At 43.8% G+C, this 22001-nt stretch overlaps 2 protein-coding genes across 4 annotated transcripts; one reads left to right on the top strand and one right to left on the bottom strand.

The window, feature by feature from the left end:
* Nucleotides 1-4543: 4543 nt before the first annotated feature.
* Nucleotides 4544-10837, bottom strand: LOC119183442 (uncharacterized). The gene is made up of 8 exons (XM_075885850.1): nucleotides 10435-10837; nucleotides 8796-8908; nucleotides 8395-8710; nucleotides 7274-7410; nucleotides 6979-7117; nucleotides 6382-6456; nucleotides 6117-6237; nucleotides 4544-4701 (listed from the first exon to the last, which is right to left on the bottom strand). Exons 1-8 carry the CDS (start codon nucleotides 10835-10837, stop codon nucleotides 4662-4664), a joined length of 1344 nt encoding a protein of 447 aa, XP_075741965.1. The 3' UTR covers nucleotides 4544-4661.
* Nucleotides 10838-10973: 136 nt separating this feature from the next.
* LOC119183414 (uncharacterized) lies at nucleotides 10974-15815 on the top strand. Of its 3 annotated transcripts, none has more exons than XM_075885846.1 (5): nucleotides 10974-11188; nucleotides 12003-12116; nucleotides 12176-12325; nucleotides 12590-12658; nucleotides 13185-15815. In XM_075885846.1, exons 1-5 carry the CDS (start codon nucleotides 10976-10978, stop codon nucleotides 15363-15365), a joined length of 2727 nt encoding a protein of 908 aa, XP_075741961.1. In that variant the 5' UTR covers nucleotides 10974-10975; the 3' UTR covers nucleotides 15366-15815. The 3 variants fall into 3 exon arrangements, with proteins under 3 accessions (XP_075741961.1, XP_075741960.1, XP_075741964.1); XM_075885845.1 differs by having other exon boundaries at nucleotides 13182-15815; XM_075885849.1 differs by lacking the exon at nucleotides 13185-15815 and having other exon boundaries at nucleotides 12590-12902.
* Nucleotides 15816-22001: the final 6186 nt, after the last annotated feature.

Raw genomic sequence — 22001 nt, 5'->3', positions numbered from 1 at the left:
TGGTCTATGTGTTCCGAGAGTGAAGCACTAGTGGAGCTATCTAACTACCTAACGGTGAGGAGGGTTTGTGTATACTCGAGCTTGTTTCATGACATGGTGAGAGGTGGCAGGTTGTTGAAATAATATGCTGTGTGGGAGGTCAAGATTTTGATTGAGAACGCTGAGTATGAGCCAGTGACATTAGGCGTTCAAGACTTTTTGCGATATTCACTCTAGCATAGGACCTTGGTTGGTGGTTGACGTGTGCATTTGATCACATTGTAGTCTTCCATCATAATTTTTTTGCCACTTGGTGTCGACGCTCTTGAGTTGTACCAAAGTAATTAAGCATCCAGGTACAAGTATCTTCTGTCAGTGTTTCAATGAAGAGCTGAATATGAGTAATAGCTTCCATCGATACTTCTGGCATTGGTGTATGCACATTTCTTTTGAAGTTCTCTTGTAAAAAAGGCATTAAAGGTATGTTTTTGTGACTTTTTAGTGTTGGCCAGAACTGCTGGTGTGTCCGAACGGCTCTTCGATTGGTTGTGGTGTTGTCTTGTTCAGGGCCACAGAGCTTTCAGTCTTTTTTTATATTTGCCTTCACAGGAATGCCCTTTGCATGCTTCTTCAGTACTTTGTATTATTCCTAAAGCATTGACTTCCAGATTTTGATTGTGGCGCTTTAATCTAGTGTTCAACTTCATGCTAGCTTCATTTGCACGCAAAGCAAGAACTCAGGAGTAGGGTAACTTTTGCTATAAGTTTTCCCTTCTTCAGTCTACTGTATTTTTGCCTGTGTTGTCTAAGCGCTGACAGCCTCGTGCGACAGCTTTTTTTTTTTGTGCACTTATTGTGTGCCAATGACTTATTTGCCTCCTCAGCTAAAGACTTTTTGTATTATAAGAGAAAGCTCTGTCTGTATTGCTTTTGTCATTTGCTGATGGTGTATCTTCAGTATCTTTTCTCAGTGTACACTATACTTGAATGGAAGAGCAGCATGACTACCTTCAGCTGTTAGCAGGCTTTTAGCTGCTGTAATACTGATTGATGCTCTTTTCTCGGGCGTTCTATTTGGGATGGTTGGCATGTCATTGCTTCTTTTAAACTTTAAAACTGCAGGTGCACCTTTTTCTGGTTACACCTGGTATATTTTTCCAGTGGTTTTATATATATATATATATATATATATATATATATATATATATATATATATATATATATATATATATATATATATATATATATATATATACATAATATAATATATATTGCTAACTTGAGAAACAAGGCCTCTTTACGTTAGGTGCACATCAGGTGGGAAGAGTACTTCTATTACTTGCCAAGATTGTGGCCCCTTATGGTGGGAATCATAATGCACTGTTGATGTGTCAAATTCACATAGCATAATTCCAAGGCACTCGATCAATATCCAAGGAAGAAAATTATGTTCTTTTGCGTGAGTTTCAGCAACTCATAGTAATTTGTATGTAAATGAATACTTCATCATTCTTGGCTGTCATGTTTTATGGAAGCACATGTGCTTCGTTAATAACAAAAAAAAAAAAACACGCACGCTCACGCCACTGCAGTGGCGTGAGCGTGCGTGTTTTTTTTTTTTTGTTATGAACGATTTGCCCTATGCATTCACGTTTCTTCTTTTTTTGTGTGTGTCGTACTTCTCGTATCGCGCAGCCTACCGTTTTGGGCACACGTAAAAAAAGTACATAAAAAAGATGCGTTCCACGCCGAAATTCGCGTTCGCAACGAGCTGGGCACCGACAGGGTGCCCTACGACGCCCACACATTCCGCAACACCTTACCAACCGTTCGCTGCGATGTTGTTGGGAATTCGTGTGGTCGTTGCATGAATATAGCGCGTGCGTGCGTGCGCACGCGCGTCTGTGTGTTAGATCACGGCAACTGCATATGTTGTATGATTCAGTCACCATAACGCAACTGACGACCCCCGCTCTTCCCACACGTCAAGCAGCAGCAAGTGCCGTTAACCGTACTGTGCTGTGAACGCAAAACAGATTCGAATAGGTCGCGTAGATAGCTAGCCCGACACATGATACGATAAGATTTGCGTCAGATATTCGACGTCTACATGCACGCGTAAGACAGCGGTATCCGCAGCAGCTTCGTCATACGTACGGATAGCACCGCATCGGACGTCACGTCTGACAGAGAAACTTGATCGGTAATTTTTTCTCACTTAAAAAGTCTACCTTGCACAACTTCAACCAACGATTATGCATTTCAACGAGCTGTGCATGGTTTAATGATTGATTGATTGATATGTGGGGTTTAACGTCCCAAAACCACCATATGATTATGAGAGACGCCGTAGTGGAGGGCTCCGGAAATTTCGACCACCTGGGGTTCTTTAACGTGCACCCAAATCTGAGCACACGGGCCTACAACATTTCCGCCTCCATCGGAAATGCAGCCGCTGCAGCCGGTATTCGAACCCGCGACCTGTGGGTCAGCAGCCGAGTACCTTAGCCACTAGACCGCCGCGGCAGGGCATGGTTTAATGACGAAAAGATAGTTCTAATATTGTGCCCGGCACATATATTACTCGAGCTCTCTCTAACTTGAAAAATCGGCGCGTGAGTTGGGGCCAGAACAGCGCCAAAAAGCAGCACACGCAGAAATTGGCTCATATTCTAATATTATGACATCGTGATGTTGACTTTTCAGCTGACGCCGGCAATAACGTTCAAACGGCGGGCCAATAATGCCGGTCTTATTGGATGGCTCCGCCCATATTGGCTGCTACTTGTACAACCTGGCCCGATGTGTCCGTTCTAATAGGCCGGCACAGCCTATATGGGCGGAAAGTTCTGAAAGCTGGCCCAATATAACCAATCTAATAGACTGGCACAGCCATCATTGGCGGAATGTTGTTAATGCTGGTCCAACATAGCCGTTCTATTCGGCTGGCAGAACCAATATTGGGGGTACGTTGTCAACGCTGGTCCAACGTCGCCGTTCTATTTGGCTGGCATAGCCAATCTTGGCGGTACGTTGTGAAAACTGGGCCGTTCATGGGCCAGGCAATGCCGATCTATCCCCAATATTGGGCCAACCTTCTGTGCTGCCTGGGAGGCGGGTCATCTCCTCTGTGAAAATTCCAACCTTCTCATTCGGTAGCTGAACCCGGGTCTCTAGTTGAGCAGCGGCCCTTTCTTTGCGAGCGACGCTCGCGAACGTTTGCAGAAATGCGCCGCAGAAGACATCCCACGTTCGGAGCGTGGACTCACGATTCTCTAGCCAGGTCCTTGCGGTGTCTTCCAGGTAGAAGTACACACGCCGGAGCTTTTCTTCGTTGTCCCAGTGGTTGAGGGCGGCCACACGGTCGTATGTTTCTAACCAGGACTCCGGGTCTTCGAACGATGACCCATGGAAAATTGGTGGTTCCCTGGGTTGATGCATGCCCAGTCAAAAAAAATCAATGGGTCCAATTGGACAAATACCAATTGCTACGAATTGGTTCTCGACCAATTGGAATTTCGCCACCAGTTGGGAGCGTACCAATTATATCCAATTGGTAGACCAGTTTACGTCCAATTGGTGAACCATTTGGACAGTGCCGGTGGCCAATTGGTTTTCCAATTATATTTAACTGGACGTAACCGAATCTTAATTGGTGCCCAGCTTTCTTTTCACTGCAACCAGTTAAAGCTAACTGGTGTCCAATTGGTCAACCAATTCTAGATAACTGGTGTCCACCTATTCAACCAGTCAATGTAAATTGGCGTCCAAATGGTTATCCAGTTAAAGCCAACTGGTTATCCAATAGAAGCTGATTGGCGCCCAATTGGTTAACCAGTTGAACACGTATGGTGATCCAGTTAAAGCCAACTGGTGCTCAACTGTTTAGCCAGTTGAACACATATGGTCATCCAATTAAAGATACTGGAGTGCAATTGGTCAACCAGTCAATGACAATTGGTGTTCAAATGGTTAACCAGTTGAAAACATGTGGTGATCCAGTTCATGCCAACTGGTGCCAACAGGTCATCCAATTGAAGCTGATTGGTGCGCCATTGGTCAGCCAGTCAAACACATAATGATCCAGTTAAAGCCAACCGGTTAACCAGCTCACGTGAATTGGTGTCCAACTGGTTAACCAGTTGAAAACGTATGGTCCCCCAGTTAGAGTGAACTGGCACCCAACAGGTCATCCAATAGAAGCTGACTGGTGCCCAAATGGTTAACCAGTTGAAAACATGTGGTGATCCAGTTCAAGCCAACTGGTGCCAACAGGTCATCCAATTGAAGCTGATTGGTGCGCCATTGGTCAGCCAGTTGAATGTACATGGTCATCCAGTTAGAGCTGGCTGGTGTGCAACTGGTCAACCATTTGAAGTGAACTTCTAGCTTGGTCTAGCTTGAACCTAACATTCTTCCATTACAAATTGGTGTTTGGCTGAAATACATGGGCAAAGAGCACACCAAATTGTTAAAGCAAAAATGTTCATCCTGACCAAAATGATCCGGTATGCTTGGTCGTGAGTGATGTGTATTGCACATGCATAAAATAAAAACCATAAAATGAAGGTACTTGATTTACAATAATTTATTACTTGTACAAGTATTGCAAAAGTTGACTGGAAAATGACTAGACCAAATTTGCAGGCACGGCTTACTCTTGACCTTGGAATTTGCTGGCCTTATTCACAGCTTTCCTGTGGCTTAAGGTTGTCCTTCTCCCTGAAAGTGTTGAAAAATACACAAGTGCATGAAAGTTACAAGTTCACATCGCTAATGTTACATATACACATGATGCAACGACATTGTGGTGCTTGAACCACACTACGACTTCAAGGCATGAGAGCTGGCCCTTTGCAACATTTTCAATGGTAGCCTGCTGCAGAACTATCCTTAGAAATGGACCTGTCAGAATATTAGGGATAGGTAATGACATTGCTTATTGCTGTAGGCAGAGTGTGTATCATATTTACGCAAATCTAGGCCAATAGTCTTTCTCAAACTCAAATACTGTCGGGTTGGTTTATATTTGAGTACTTAAAAAATTGTTACAGTTGAGTGATAGCAGTAATTGTTTCCACCAGCATAATAACCATGGATTGATCATGCCATCAAGGCTCATAAGCTTGTTGATTCAAGGTGCACCCCGCAACTCTAGGTGTGGCCAGTAGCATGCTGTACTGTGCAAAATATTTCACATTTTCATTTGGACGCACCGGCTGGCCATCGATTAAGACTTAAGCACATGTGGCGATGGCTGCAAATGTGATAGCAGCCACTGACAAACATGAGAGTGCAACGGATTGCCGACAGCCCTATTGCACTAGGCATTTTCGACTACCTGTTTAGCAGCATGTAAGGCACAGCGCCATTTAAACTTACTGCATACTGCTAATATGCAACAACCCAAATGCGTTGGTGCCATGGTGGAATAGCTAAAACCGCCTTAACTGCACAAAAAAGCATAGCCGCCACATTGGCCCAAAATGATGCACGCAACACCCGCTTATTGTCAGAAGTGAACGCTTACGCACAAGAAAATGTTACTGCACAGACACTGACATAGTAAACAAGCACGGAAAGGGGTCCCAGTGCAGTAATATTGTGACCATACATAGCAGGCTACACATTGTAGCAGGCGCCGGGTTTCAAGAGAACAGCACTGTTCAGCAGAGAATCATTGTACACACAAACACACACAGGAGAAAGCTGGACGAGTTGTCTGCTTTGCTGCCATATCAAACTATTTTGCAATCTCCTTTATGGCTCTATATATATATCTGGGTTCTACTGTATGTGTTTTGAGTTTTTTGCATACTGTAAACGTTTTCCTGCTGGGTCTACATTTGAGGTAACATTTTCTTTTCTTTTTTCTGGCTTCAAACCTTAGGGGGTCAGCCTAGAATTTGGGCCTGCTCAGATGTGAGTAAAGTGCTAACTTGATGTGCTAGGAGCTCAAGACTAGTTTTTACCACATGATCTCACACATACTTCACAGGTGTGAGTAAATGCACTGGCATGGCATTTAATCAGTATGATGCTTTGAACACTTTTTTTTACAAGGCTGCATGTCATTTAAAACTACATACAAGAACCTTCCTGAAATTCATCAAAACACATTTACAACTGCATCTCACCGTTTTGCCATCCTCTCAAGGTCTGCCAGCTTCTCCACCACAAAATGGTTTAGCTGCTTGAGTGCAGCAGGCACAAGGTTTTCAGGAATACCTTGGCGCTGCAGTCGCCGTCTGTAACAATCTAAAACAAAAGGTTCACAGGGCATCACTAACTGGCAAGAAGAAACAGTTCTTAAACAAAAATGGAGTCTATAAGAATATGGTCTGAGGCAGAATGAACAAAGACAGTCTACACCAAAATATCTTAAAAAGCATGGACACTTACCCCGCATCACTTCCACTTTCCAAGGCGTCAGTGGAGTTTTTGCAGGCCGATCCGGAAATCGTGGACACCGCTTTCCTGCAAGACACAAATGAACAGTGGTTAACTATAATACTGCTACTTCTAGTTCACAGCGCTAAAAAAAATTATGGCAGCTTCGCATTAGTGGTGCCAAGCCTGAAGAAACAGCGGAGCGGGGCAGCCTTCCTTGTTGCTCCTTTTAATTTCTCGGTTTCTTTCTTGCTCTTTCTTCCCTTCCTTTCTCTCTCTACTGATTACTTCCTCTATCTATGTCTCTCACTCTCTTCCTGTTTCTCTTTGTCTTGCTCTCTGCTTTTCTATCTCTTTCTCCGAGTCTAGTCTTTCGATCATTTTATGCCTTTACTCCTCTTAGTTCTCTTTCTTCCTCTCCCATGTTTGACATGCTCCACTCCGTCAAGCAGTTTTCATTTAACACTTGCACCTGCTGAACTTGCATTGGGGATTGGCCAATTCCTGTGGCACATACCCACCTAGGAATTTCTTTGCCTTGAACAGAATAAGGCTAGCCTAAAGAGCTTTGTCGTTATAAAAAAAAAAATCTATAGAACAGCAACATACCTTGCAAAGAGCGGTTTTTCAGCTGCTCCTTTGGCCAAATTCCAAGAAGCAGGTCTTTCACAAAAAGAGAATCCTTTTGATGGCCCTGGATGTGACTCCACGCACAAGAATTTATTCGAAGGCCACTGCCAATGTCCACCTGCATCAGAGGAATGTATTGCAAAAAAAAAATCATAACAACCATCTGAAAAAGCAGCATTTACAGTTAAGCAAGCACAAAAAAAATTTCACCTACAACGACAACTGTATGCAAAACTAAACATTCCTGAAGCTGCCCTTTAGATATGCACATTACCGTGGCATTCTCTTTTCTTGGGCAATCATCTGGTGGCGGTGTTGTCTCCCTTGGAATCACATCCATGTCAATATCTATGAGCTCCATCCTTGAGTGCTCCGGTTTGCTCTTAATTGAGCACGCAGCTCTACTGTTGCCTGCACCATCAACATGAAGCGAGGCTCACTACAAACAGCAGAACTCAAGTCACTTTAAGAAGACAGCATTGTCAGCAATCAACATTCAAAACATATGAGTTTCAATATCAAGGCTCTCACCCAAAATATAGCTACATCAAAGAAATTGTACCAAATGCAAGTATTGTATTAACTTGAGTTTTTTTCTTTTTTTTTTTTTTTGTAACTAACAATTTGAGAATGCACCTCATATTAGATGTGAAACCAGGCTACACATAAAACAGCAATTTTATTATTTTGTTTCAAAGCACCTTCAAAGAGCATTCTAAGTGACAATGGACGTGTTGGATCTATGCAATGTTTTGCACATGCAACCACTGCCTGGTAAAACATGAAGAAAATGCAAAAGGATTTGCTTAACAATAAAACAATAAACTGTCCAAAGATATTCGAAAATCATAGGCAGTGGCATCAAGGCGTAAATGAGCATATAGTTGTTGGGTGATGAAGAAGTGCGACAAATTCTTTCATGCTCCGCTGACTTGAAAAGCCTTTTGTGGTCCTATGCAAGGTCGTCACCACTGGTCAGAAGAGAAGCTCTCCAACATAGGATGGCGAGCTCATGTTATAACTGCAATACCCTATATTTTTTTGTAATTTTCTTAAATAAGCAAACTCGCTCCTTATCGTAAGAATGTGTAAACATGGTAGTATGCACAAACATCACTTCGTTCGATTTTGTGGTTTGAAATTGTAAGGAATAGCTTTAAATTTAAGGAAGCCCATAATTCCCCCCCCCTGAAATTTCAGTTTGGCATGTGTATAAACGCGCATACAAATGCATGCATAAACATACATAAAGCATAGCTGAGTGCCCCCTCCCCCCCAAACCTGAAAAAAAAAAAAAAAAATGTGTGACCATGCTACTGGCATACAAATTACAAATAAGTCTACGTACATAGCAGCCACAGAAGCCACAAAACTACGAAAAGCCGAATTCCATACCTTTGCCTTCATCTAAGGCTGTCAGAATTTTTTCCTGCAGCCTCACATTAAGCCGCCTCAGCTCCATGGCCTCCTTTTCTAATGTGTTATTCTTGTTTTGGAGCTGCTCTATTTTTTTGCTCTTTCTATCCATCAGTTGTTCAAGCCTCTGTAGCTTGTTCTTGAGCTCACTGACTAGGCTGCCCCTATCGTCATAGGTCTCCCTCTTTTTTTGTTTCTTTGTAGCTGTTTCCTCCTTTCGGCAGATGTCATCCTTTTTTCTCTTCAGCATGTCCAAGAGCTCCTGTTTTGGGCCAGAGGGCTTTTTCACGGGACGCTGTACACAAACAAAAAAATGTCTTATGAGGCTGTTTAAGTTGTGCAATGCATAAAGAATGATATGGCACTGCATAAACAAGTACCTCTGGCTGGACATCATCTTCATCCTCACTTCCGCCGTCAGGTGAATAAGCCATTTTTTCAAACCTAGGCCTCTGCCGGCTTCCTCCCTCCCCCTCCAAGTCGTCTTCAGATTCTGGAAAATATTGAGGTCGTACACATTGAAAAATGTTACGAGGAAATAATTTCATTATAAGCCATGGATGTGCGACTAGGCTGCACTGCAAGTATAAAGAAAAACACAGAAGAGTGACAACAGATTAAGTGGGAAGGAATATTATGCTAAGTGTACACTTAAATAAGCCTTCTACTTATATGAAAGGATCCTTGAAATTTCCGGTAGTCTTTGTTTCAATATTAAAAAAGTTCATGCTCTATATGCATGTAAGCCTTAAACAGAAGCAGGGAGAATATATATGTGCGTAGTATCACAACCATAAAACATGTGCTCATTAACTGTCTTTGCATAAGACTACTGTATATACTGTATAACTGAGCTCTAGATGTTTGCGTATATGCATTTGTGTAAGGAGAGGTCAAATACGCAATATATACATATATATATACACGCAAATCCTGGTTCCTTTTTTTTTTTTATTTCGGGGAGGGGGGATCTGACTGCTATGGTGAAGATAATGAATTAATGATTATTGCATGAACACAGATGATCAAAAATAATTATTTTATTTGACCTACATAATAGTTGAATGCACTTATGGAAGGGCGCCGCTATGAAGACTACTACAAAGAACGCAGTTTTACAGACTGAGCGCAAGCATCAACTAGCCTTATTATTCACTACGCATGAAAATAAGACCACTTGACGGTTGCACTCGTTCTGTTAAACTCTGTCCTGTGTTCTTTGTAGTCTGTTCTTTGTAGTCTATGCTTGTTTCTGGTGTATCACTGACTGATCAATAAATTCTCTTGCTGTCACAGCCTGAATTTAATTTATGAAATTACCTGCCACAAACATGTAGTATCACCTAGTTTGCGGGAACGAGTCCAGAGGTGGCTTCTCTGGGTTCTCCACACAGTGTGGAACAATGTCTTCATTCTAGCGCCTGCGCAATTTTTCAACTCCACTTAATACGAACAATTTTATAGTCCCATTCGAGTTCGAATTAACGAGCTTTTACTGTATTCTGAAAACATAAAGGCAGCTGGGAAGGACTCAACAAGTTTGCCACGTGCCGTACGCTGGAAGCTTCGCAGACAATAGCGTCAAAAGTTGGAGGAGAGGGGTCTATGATCTGGATCAGTGCATACATTTTAAGGAATATTATCGAGTTGTGCTGTACCGCATGAAGAATAGAAAGAAAGGCGATCCCTTAGATATCCATCTCACTTAGCAACAAGTTTTAGGCATATTAATTGCATTTGCAAGAGCGCAAAAGACAGTTGAGTATATATAGTAATTTTTATACACTAGCTTCATTAGGCCTATTTATAAATAACGGAAGTTGCAAGACTATATTTGAACTACGCTCATTTCAAGACAAAATTATGTTTCATTAATCAAATTATACCTGCCGACCGACCGCACGCACCGGATAGCATCAACGATAGGCATATGCGCACCGCGGAACACAAAAATGCACTTAATGTTGAACTTGACAAGGCAAAATAAATGTGTGCCAGGGTCGCAAACGAAGAGCTTACCTCCCAAAGCTAGGATCCGAGCCCGGTAGTAATCAGAGGTCCCGTCCGGATCGGTCCACTTTACAGAATAGAAGAACTTGGACTTGAAGTCCTTCGCGTGCTCTGGTTTGAAGTTTTCGATGTCGCCAACATCCACAATCGCAAGTTTCCGATCGTCTTCGTAACGTACTTTAGCGTGCGTGATCATTCTGCAGTACACTGTGCCGTTAGTGCACGAAAAAAACACAAAGAGGATACGCAGCCGAATGATCACTTCGCAGGATCGCACGCAAATCTGCGGCCAGCGGTCAGACTGCCGTTGCACGTGCTGAATGTAAACGTACGCGCGAGCCGCGAGCTCGTACTTCAAGCCGACTGGCAGATACAGGTTTCCACGTAAACACATCGTGCTACATAGACGCATATGACTTCAATATTAATATGTCCATTTTATTTAGGTTTTATGAGTATATATTGGTTTACCAGATGTACAGATATTACAGTAATAAATGAAATATTGAAATACGAAACTGGACATCTTTTGTGACGCTGACCAGTCAGGATGTGCCATGGTTGCCGTTGTGCTGAAGTGGTGTTCGGTTGTGCGCTCAACAACAATCTGAGGAGCATCCACACGTGCACCAACAAATCGTCTAATGCGGTCATAATGTATCAACTTCCAAAGAGAAAGAAGAGAGGCCCATATAAACGATATATCAACCATGGATCGGACTTTGTGCTACCGAGAAGTACTGAGAGGGGTTGCCAACAGCGTGTAAGTTTACCTTTGTTTTTGTTCTAACGCCTTCAATTGGCGCTGGTGTTCAAGACTCACACGAGACTGCATGTCTTGGTTCGCATAACACGCCTAGCGTATTAACAACAGTTTGTGTGGGCGAACAACCTGCGTTTGTCCGCACATGTAGTTGCCGAGGGTGAACGTAAATATTGACGGCAGATATCGCTCGCTTGGCGGTACCGAACCACGCTGTAAATTACTGTTTAGTGAACAACTGGTAGTGAGCAAACTGGTATTGCTGCGACATTTGAGTACAAATAAAGCGGCTGTGAATGGCAGCCGCTATTTGAGCGGGTCATTGTAACCGATTTTAACATTGACTTAAAATTTTTTTTAACAAATCTCTAATAGGGCATTGAAAGCAGTTGTAGCAGTTCAGTACATTGCATCTGTTAGAACATTTAAAGCGGACTTTTCTGTCTGAATTCACGGCTTACGTAAAATGGTAACAATGTTCGCAGGAGTTTTGCGAATATCTTGCCTACAGGTTAGTTATATTTTACATTAATGCGTAATTAATCGATTTTGCGTGCCTTGGGTTTGTTATTAGCAAAATTGTGATGTCACTTGTCATTGCTGAGTCAGTCATTGAGTTAAGTTTTTGTCTAAGTAAACCCAATATTATTATTAGCATTGGGTTTAAATGCAACAAACCCAATGAGAACTGATGCTGTCATTCTCAAAAACAAACAAAAACCTTTCTCTATTACGATACATTAGATAGGAGCTTACACAGTAAAGCTTCGACTTAAGGCGTGCACATATGTCTAAGATACTTCTTCGCATTCAGGAGGTGCCTATGGACACATCCTCGTCTGATGATGAAGCAGCAGGACAAGCTTCAGTCTCGACAGATATAAATGGCATACTTCGAACTGATACGTTGAGTAGTGAGGATGAACAGGTGAGGTAGTATGTTCGAGACGTTAAGTGCATTTTTATTAATAAGCTGTTTTCTTGCAGGAAACTTCAAGCGATGCTTGTAGCACAGCAGCCTCCAGGGTGACATCTGCTCCGGTCAGTCCCACTACTCCAGAACTGCAAGCAACCAATGATAGGCCACAGCATGCCAACCCGATGGTTTCCCATGACACATTGCTAAATGATGAAGAGGTATGCACACATATCTATATTTATGTGGGTATTTTTTTGTATAACAGAAGTGGTTGTTCGGAGTATTTAGTAATATGCGGTGACATCGCAGAGGCATGACAGCACTTGTGCCTGTTGTGTCTCCATATGTGGTGTCATTGCAGATTTTGCACTAAAAATCGAACATGGCTTTGTCACACGTCGAGGTGGTGCCGATCTCTGACGAGTTCCCTTTTCTCTTGGTTTCATCGTTTTTGTGTTTTCTCTGCTCTATTTGTTTTGCAGCTGTCCATGTCTGATGAGGATGGTTCAGAGCAACATGATCCTGGAGAGCTGCCTTCAGAAGATGACATGGTAGGTCCATCGGAAGTTGCAAAAATTACACAAACATGGCTGATGTCATTAACTGCTGGGGGATCACTTAGCTTGTTTAGGCATTGGAAATGCAGAATTTATGAACGGTAAGAGCTCACTGAAAACGAAGACACAATGAAGGCTCACACACACACAGCGCTATGTTTGTGAAAGCAGTGCAGGGAGGGGGATGACAAGGGGGCAAGAACATGTGCCCCTTTATCATTGTGCATCATGACCTTGAGCACCTTCTTGTTTTTCTTCAAATGCGTGGCTTACTGTCAGTGTAATCACAAGTGCACGGAGGGAGGGGGGTACATGGCGGCATCCCGCGGCGGCCACGGTAACTATATGCAGCAAATCAGCCAACCGTCATGGACGTGGGTATGTGGCACAGAAATTGGGATATATGGCATCATTTGTCGAGAAAAGAGGGATCGATTTCTAGCTGACTTGGATAATTAATTGTGAAGTCTCAGTCGAGTGCTGCCATTTTGAACAATTATTTCTTTTCTCCTTTCAGCAGCAAATGCCTAACAGTCCCACGGGGCCGAGTCATGGTGGCAAGTCGCAGTTTGGAGAGTTATTTACTGATGTTATCACTGAAAGAGTGGTTTTGTCCAGAGGTGACATTCTCCTCATGGTGCTGAAGCACGCTGTGAAAAATAATTTGTCATTCACTGGGCTGACCAGCATGTTGGACCTTATTAACAGAATTTTCGAACATCCAATATTGCCTGATTCACGGTACCAGCTCTCCAAACTTTTGAGCAAAACTGGCACAACCATGACATATTATTGTTTTTGCCCCAAATGCTTCACACATATAGAAAATGCTGAAACAAATGCCTCTTTTCAGTGCATACAGTGTGGGCACAGAACGAGTGTTTCCAGTCTATCTGATATGCCTTTTTTTGTGACTCTTGATGTGGAATCACAGTTGCAAAGATTGTTGAAAGACTGTGCACTCCTTGACCTAACAAAGCCACTTCACCATGATGGCTCACTGGGTGATCTATGTGATGGTGAAATGTACCACAAATTCGCAGCTTCAACACAGCAGTGTGGGCCCAGAATCACCTTCACCCTAAATGCCGATGGCACACCGCTGTTCAAATCAAGTGGCACGTCCATTTGGCCTATTCAGTTAATTGTTAATGAGATCCCAGCTGAACAGAGAATGTCAAAACTCGTCCTTGCGGCATTGTGGTTTTGGAAGGAGAAACCAAATATGGAGCTTTTTCAGAACACATTTGTAAAGGAAATGAGCCACCTCAGTGAAAATGGCTTTGTGTTGGAGCGGAAGGGTCAACTGCAGACATACAAAGCTTATTGCATTTGTTGTGCAGTTGACTCTGTTGCCAGGGCACCTATGCAAGGTGTCACACAATTTAATGGTTATTTCGGATGTAACTGGTGTCTGCAGAAAGGTGAACGAGCTGGTGGTTCTACTAAGTACCCTGTTCAACCATTGAACCCCACTGAGCGCACTGAAAGCCAGATGGTCGAAGATATGATGACTGCAGTTAGGGAAGGTGTGACTGTTAATGGTGTTAAAACAGCATCTCCGTTGATCGGCCTGCCCTATTTTAATATCGTATCAGGCTTTGTCCCTGACTACATGCACTGTATTTTACTCGGTGTAGCACGGCAGTTTTTAGACTTGTGGTTTGAGTCATCAGGTTATGCCTACTCCCTCAGTCGCAAGCAAAACATGGTCGATGAGAGGCTTTTGGCTATCAGGCCACCGAGAGACGTGAAAAGATTGCCGCGAGCAACAAAAGAGCGGAGATGGTGGAAAGCTAAAGAGCTGGAGAATTGGATACTATATTACAGCATCCCAGTGCTCCATGGTATTCTGGAGAGAAGATACCTTGAGCATTGGGCATGCTTGGTGGAAGCTTTACATATTATGCTGCAGCGCAGTATCGAAACTGCTGAAGTTAACAGAGCAGAGAAACTCTTGTTAGAGTTTCATGTGCGCTCAGAAATGCTTTTTGGAAAAGCTTTCATGACATATAACATGCACCAGCTGACACATATTGTCAAGAGTATCCACGACTGGGGACCCCTGTGGGCACATTCCGCATTTCCATTTGAATCGGGAAATGGGAGCCTCAAAGAGGCCATCAAAGCTGCAAATGGAATTCCACACCAGCTGTGTAGAGTTCTGCAGATTGAAAACACTGTAATGGAGCTGCAGGATCTGACTGCCAGCCCTAGCGTGGTGCTGTATTGCAATTCTTTTGATGCCAAGGTCACTCACAAAAGCAAAAGCAGCAGTGATGGCACCCGTTTTTTTGGAAGTGGTTCTTGTATTCCACCAGCCTGTTCATCACCTGAGCAAGAAATTCTGCCACCCTCTGTAAAGTACAGAAGAATGATGGTAAACGGTTCAATCCTGACAGACTGCTTGTACGCGTCAAAGAAAAAGACTAATACTTCAGTTGTTCAACTCTTGGATGGATCATTTGCCATTATTGAAAAGATCATTTCAAGTGGTGATAACACATGCATATGTGTCTGGAAACTTCGGTGCCGACCAGTAAAGTATGACTTGGTGACCGTTAACCATGTGCACAAAGTGTTATTCAAACAGTCTCCTACAGTAATTATTCAGCCTCTAGAAATAAGAAGTGTTAGTGTATTAATCAATGTGGAAAATGTTTCATATGTATGTGCACCTCCCAGCACTCTTTCTCTGTAGTCTTCTTCGACAATTCTATGTTCCCTAATTCATCATCATCATCATCATCATTGATTGATATTTGGGGTTCAACGTCCCAAAACCACCATATGATTATGAGACGCCGTAGTGGAGGGCTCCGGAAATTTCGACCACCTGGGGTTCTTGAACGTGCACCCAAATCTGAGCACACGGGCCTACAGCATTTTCGCCTCCATCGAAAATGCAGCCGCCGCAGCCGGGATTTGATCCCGCGACCTGCGGGTCAGCAGCTGAGTACCTTAGTCACTAGACCACCGCGGCGGGGCATCATCATCATTCTCAGCCTGTGTTAGTCCACTGCAGGTTGAAGGCCTCTCCCAATGATCTCCAGTTTACCATATCCTGTGCGAGCTAATTCCATTTTATTCCTGGGAACCTCCGAATTATGTCGCTCTGTCTAACTCCCTGCCTTCCCCAACTGTGTTGACCATCGCTTGGTAACCATTCTGTTGCTCTTATTGTTCACCAGTTGTCTGGTGAACACTTTTCTCTTTAATGATAGTGGCAGATTTCCTGACATTATTTGAGAGTGCCTGACGAATGTGCTCCAGCCCATTACAAGACCAGCCCAGGTCCATTTTTTTCGCTTGATGTCAGCTAGGACATCTGCAACTCCTGTCTGTTCTCTTAGCCATGCTACCATCCTCCGGTCTCTCATTGTTATTCCTACCATTCTACGTTTCATTGCACGCTGCGTGGTCCTCAGCTTTCGCTCTAGCTGTTTCATTATTCTCCATGGTTTATCACCATACATCCGAATTGGCAGTATGCCATGGTTGTATACTTTTCTCTTTAATGATAGTGGCAGATTTCCTGACATTATTTGAGAGTGCCTGACGAATGTGCTCCAGCCCATTCTTATTCTTCAGTGAATTTCTTTTTTGTGGTTAGGTTCTCCCATGAGTAGTTGTCCTAGGTATACATATTCTTGTGTACTCTCGAATGTATCGTTTTCGATCGTAAATTCTTTCTGTTTTGCCAGGCCATTCAAAATTAAGCAAGCTATTTTAGGTGTTTTAGCCCTTTTTGAGTAAGCCATAGGTGTAATCACTAAGAGATTATGGGGCACTGCTTTCTCCATTTGCTCATTTTCCTTGGAAGAGTGCTAGTGATAGTGCAAAACAACTGGTGCATTTGTTTGCATAAGCAGGTACAGTGGCTGCTCATTGTACTCTTGATACATATATAATGAAAGCCATGCTTCTGTGGCATCATTATGTGAAATAATAGCACTACAAGCTGGGTTTGTGCACATGAGCAGCATTGCAGCTCTAGTGACACTGGTGTGAGTGACCGTACATTGAAACTTGGTGCGAACACGACATCTCGCAGGACGAGGACACAGTATGAGCGCCGCCTAACAATTGAACTTTATTGAAACTAAATTAAACGTAGGAAAAACTAAGATCATGCATGCTCAGAAACTGCAGGTCACGTAAAGGAAATTGCTAACCAGCAAATTTTACGGAAATCCATTGACCTCTTAAAATTGTCTGAGTTGCCTAAATGCAAGCACGTCATGGCCAGTGTGCAGTGGGTATTCGGCACTCAGTTTTGTCAGAGTGGCATATGTCATTCAAGTTGCTATACCTTGTGAAATTTTATGTGCACTGTTAATTTGTAATTTAATTTCAGATGCAACTATGTGCAAATTTTGTGCATTTGTGTATTATTTTTTACATATGTACATATATTTCATGCATATTATTATTTTTGTGTTTTGTTTGAGTGTTCTTATGCCTGGACTTGTTGTATTTTTGCCCATTTTAATAAACATATTGTGGTGGAATGCCACGAGCTTTTCTCGGAAATGCGTGGTTGTCTTCTGTTGTACAAACAGCACCAAGGTTATACTGCTGTGATTTCATTAATTTCAAAAGCACTACTGTGCAGAAAGAGGTTGCATAGTCTATCCATTAAGATATATCAAGACCTATAATTAGGCAAGAAATGCTGCCATTTTTGGGCATGAAGCACTTGGAACGATGAAGGACAACAGTATTATTATAGGACAATTTGTTGTCATTCGGCAGCATTCACTTACTGCGTTATGTGCTTGAGGATACAAGCTGACTTCATTAATTTGTTCTTCCTTTCAATTTTCAATAAAATGTTACGTATTCTATATTTTGGCCACTATTCGGCGTCATTAGAATCAAAGATGAAATTTCACTATTCACACACCACTAGCTGTGAGTGATTCACAGGCTATATCAGCCCAGACATTGGAAATCTTAACACAACAGTGTGAATGAGCTCATGTCGCGAAATATCCAGATGGCAGCAAAAAATAAAAATCGTGGGTGAAGCCAGAATCAAACCCTGGAATTCTGCATGGCAGCCTCCACTCAGTCACTGCTTCAAACTACTTTAGAAAGATACCTTGTACAATGAAAAATACCTTGTCAGGACAAAGTAGTTGCAGAGTTGGCTTTCCTGTTTTATATCAATGTGATAAGCTTTACATATGTGCACTTAGGACTGTGCGAGCAATATTCAAGGGTTGCACTTGTCTGTATATAAGCACATCATCACTCGATAGCATGCACTTCATGGTAATATAACTGAAGTGCAAGCTCCAATGGGAACACTGATGTTATGTTGTGCCATAAGCTACCTTTCACGCGTCAGTGTACTTGATGTGCCTGGAAAGTCTACAATATGCACAGAGCTAATCAATTGGGACAAAGATGTCTATCCACCTCGTAACGCTGAAGGCTCAAAATGAAATTTCCAGCATTGGCTGACGCATGCTGACTGCTTCGCATATGACTAATTCCCACAACATGTGTGCTGTGCTGGATTTTTACACTCCGTTTGCACTACAGCTTTCGTGCACCAACTTCAACCTTTAATTTTATACCCACATCAGTGACTATTACTTCGTCTACACAAAATATCCAAGAAAAAAAAATGACAAAAACAAGTGATGAGGCTTGCATGTAGCAATGGGCCTATTTTTGTCCAGGCAATCACCCAGCAGGAGACTGAAAGTACTGCTTCTATGAGCACAGCTATAGGTCACAAACCAGCAGAACTAGCTGCATTTTTAATTGTACCATATTCAAACTCATGTTAACTGTTAATGCTATAACTGTCCCACTGTTTTGAGTTAAAATGTACCTTATAGTAAACGCCACAGCTCTAGAAAAAAAAGTTGCTTATAAGGAACATAAATGACTGAAGAACATAACCTAATGCACACTACAATGAAGTTTTCAATTCAAAATATGTATACATGGCTCAATTGACTCCAATATATAAGAATCATGACAATTAATTGAGCCTGGAATTCTGCCCTGGCCTATAGCAAATTAAGTTGCCATGTAAATAACAAATATCAACTTTTATGTATATGAAACAAATTTTAATTGAAAGAACAATGTTCCAACACTCTCCCAAATTGTAGTTGTACAACCAATTGGACCAACAAGCACACCATTTGGGATGCCAATTGGGAGGCCAATTGGAATGCACTGTTCCAATGGTTTTCCAATTGGAATGTGGGCAGCCAATTGGACTAACAAGCATTCCAATTGGAGATCAAATGGTCAGCGGTGAACCAATTGGACTGGCCAATTGGAACTATAAGGTCCAATTGGTCTTTCCTATTGAAGTTCAGCATTCCAGTTGGCTTCCAATTAATGCCATTTGGGACCAATTCATGGGAACTGGTATGACCAGTTGGACCCATTCACTTTTTTTGACTGGGTGGCTTCTGCTGTGTCGTCGGTTTCCCCTTCCCTTTCCCTCTTGGCTGTGGCAGAGAGGAGTCCATCCGCAGCGCGCACAGAGTTATCTTGCCCGGGGCCTCTGTGGTTGGAAGAGGGGGGAAGCTTGCAAAGCCAGCCTGGGGGGAGGGGGAGACTCTAGATGTTGAGGGGAGTGGCACCTCCTCTCTTAGTGGCCGGCTCACTTCCTTTGGGGGACCCGCCGGCAGAGGGAGGGGGTTGTTGGCCTGTGGGGAGGACGGGGGGAGACAAGCAATTGACCCACGCTCGCCTCGGGAAAGGGTTGTGGCTTGTGCGCCACTCTCTCCAGTGACGTCAGGACTGGGGAGGACTGGTTGGGAGAGGAAACCAGTTTGCGGCTGCGCTGATGGATCGCGGGCTGGGTTGGTGCCGGCGGCTGCAGCAGACGACGCTCCCTGCTCAGACTGTTCCAAGCTCACGACACTTTCGCTTTCGGAGCTCGGGGAGGTGGCAGGTGTCTCGTGCTCCCAGGAGGAGGAGGAAGACGTCGTGGGAGAGGAGGAGGAACTGGCGCCACTGGATTCCTCGTTGCTGGGCGGTGACTGCGACAAAAACTCGTCTGTTTGTGTGGCCGTAGAAATGGCGGCTGGCTTGGTAATGGCCGTCGCTCGGCCTCCCCGGTTTCCTTGTGCAGCAGCCGGCCTCTTGAGCGGTTGCTGGCGCCGTGGATGTGGTCGAGTCTGTGGCCTGGACCTAGGTGTCTCCTCCGGTTTCTCCTTGGAGTAGGAGCGTTTTCGGGCCAGTCGGCGGCATGCCCTGGTGAGTCGCAGGCTGGCCGCTGTGACGGTTGGGCTAGGGCCACATGTTTGTGGCGTGGAGTCCACGTGGTTGGCGGCTTCGTTGAGGTCTGAGAGTAGAGCCTCGGCGTTGTGCGATGGCTCGTTGTTGCCGTCGGCCATGATAAGTGGCGACAGACCTCAAATGAGGTTGGAAAGAAAGAGAAAACAAAACAAAACAAAAAAGGGGGGGGGATAAGAAAACAAAGAGTTAAAGCTACATAATGCTCTGCCCCCTTGTGAGCCCTGAGAAGGGCTACGCTCGAGAGCGCGATCGTGGGAGCAGAGAGAAAAAAAAAAAGGAGGACACGGGCGTGTCAATTACTTTATTTAAAACAAAAGACTTGAAGGAGCGACGAAAAACCACGTCCGCTCCCTCCGAAAGCCATCCACCGACGACCTGTAGTCCCAAACATGGAACAATACGACACCAATAGTGTTGAAATCTTGAAATCGCCCTCAGAATGATGACATCCACCAATATGAAATTGTAAATTCGTGAGTGCTGTAGAGCACAATAATATGCTTACAGGAATAAAAGAAGCCTTGACTACTGTTCAGTAGCATTCCCTATGTTTAATTGAAAAGTACTTCAGGGCCCTTTCAAGGGGCTTGTTCTACCTGGGCAAGTTGGGCTGCATTAGGCACCGACAGTACAGGTGTGCGGTGTGTGGCCTCTTGCGTGCTGGTGCCTTGCAATGCTTGGAGTTCGTCTGGCTCCTCCTGCTGGGCACTGGTACCTGCCGTGGTTCTGGAACTACGCTGGGCTCCTCCTCTTGGAAGGGTTCGAAAAATATCCTGGGGGGACATTTCTCGCCCAGGGCGAGCTGTCCCAGTTGGTACCAATCGTCCGTACTCAGTGCCGGAGCATTCGGAAACAGTCCTCCGTACTTTTTCTGCACCAAAGCCTGGTGCTTACAAAATGCACCTTGTTTACCTAAGAGACATGTACATAGTCCTATGTCAGCATAGACCTCATAACTGGAGCTGGGGTGGGTCGCACTAGGCACAATGTACTGTCCCTGGCCTACCACTTGGATGGCCTCGGCTGCATCTTTCGGCATTCTCGACAGCAGCCGCTTGTACAGTAGTTGATGGGCTTCAACACGGCTGTAGGCGTGGCGGAGGATACGGCTTTCAAAGTATTTCTCCCACACCTGAGCCACAGAGTCTACGAGTGCGACTGCATTAAATGCTTCGACTCTGTTCAGAATAATGTCTTTGAGCACGCGTATGGTTGCCTCCGCAAAATTGTTGGTGTTGTGGCCCCTTGTCAACACGTCCAAACGGTAGAGCTGCACCCACTCTTCTTGTCCGCGCAAGAATGTCAGAACTCTAGACACGAAGGCATCGTGTTGTAGGGCCTTCACTTCGGCAGTGGCAGCTTCAAGTTTTTCTGCTGTGTCTGCATACATGACCTGCAGATAGCAGGAAATTTTTCAATGAGGTGCTCGTATTTGGATATTTTCGCTTTTTTTAAACTGCACCATAATACAGATTCATGCTTCACTGTCTGCATTGAAGTCACTTTGTGGTCTGCACATGCTTGCCCCAGTTCAAAAGCCAGTAAATAACCCCCAAGGACCAAAAATCAAAAATATGTGCACCTTTGCTCCGTGAACATGCTGCCTCCTCAAGGATTTTGCAAATACTTTATTAAGGAATTCACAGGGGTTAGAACATTGGTTTCAGCTAGTTTCAAATTTTCGTGCGGTCTCGCCACGCTTCTCTTTCAAAGGGAGGAAAAAGCGTAGCCTGCCGTCGTGACTGGTTTAACCCAATCGATGAGCTGCGTGCTTCGTCAAGTCGCCGATCGGCGAATTTGTGTCGCTGCTCATGAAAGAAGGATTGGTCAGGGGTAGGAAAGGAGCGCGGGAATTGTTTTTCTGAATGGAGGCTGTGCACGGTGCGCAGCGCTGTAATCTGGAAATTGATTGCTGCGGTCTGCTCTACGAATTGCCAAGCGGTGGTCCATAAAAGTTGATGCTGCTGACATTTTCTGTACGCTTGTGCGAATAGGGAATTTTAGGTTCGAAGTGAATTCGAAGCGAATAGTGATTTTGGTCGAATAATATCTAATTGAATTG

This window comes from Rhipicephalus microplus, unplaced genomic scaffold, assembly GCF_043290135.1.
Source record: "Rhipicephalus microplus isolate Deutch F79 unplaced genomic scaffold, USDA_Rmic scaffold_370, whole genome shotgun sequence".
Classification (NCBI taxonomy): Eukaryota; Metazoa; Arthropoda; class Arachnida; order Ixodida; family Ixodidae; genus Rhipicephalus; species Rhipicephalus microplus.
The sequence above is the reverse complement of the archived record's forward strand: the minus strand, read 5'-3'. Positions and strand labels throughout refer to the sequence as shown.

Coding starts and splice junctions, on each gene's coding strand:
- LOC119183442 (XM_075885850.1), bottom strand. CDS start 10,837: ATGCGTCTATGTAGCACGATGTGTTTACGTGGAAACCTGTATCTGCCA. Junction 8,909..10,434: donor TCGGATCCTAGCTTTGGGAG/GTAAGCTCTTCG, acceptor AATATTTTCCAG/AATCTGAAGACGACTTGGAG. Junction 6,457..6,978: donor GAAAAACCGCTCTTTGCAAG/GTATGTTGCTGT, acceptor TGTGTCTTGCAG/GAAAGCGGTGTCCACGATTT.
- LOC119183414 (XM_075885845.1), top strand. CDS start 10,976: ATGTGCCATGGTTGCCGTTGTGCTGAAGTGGTGTTCGGTTGTGCGCTC. Junction 12,117..12,175: donor TGAGTAGTGAGGATGAACAG/GTGAGGTAGTAT, acceptor GTTTTCTTGCAG/GAAACTTCAAGCGATGCTTG. Junction 12,326..12,589: donor CATTGCTAAATGATGAAGAG/GTATGCACACAT, acceptor TTTGTTTTGCAG/CTGTCCATGTCTGATGAGGA.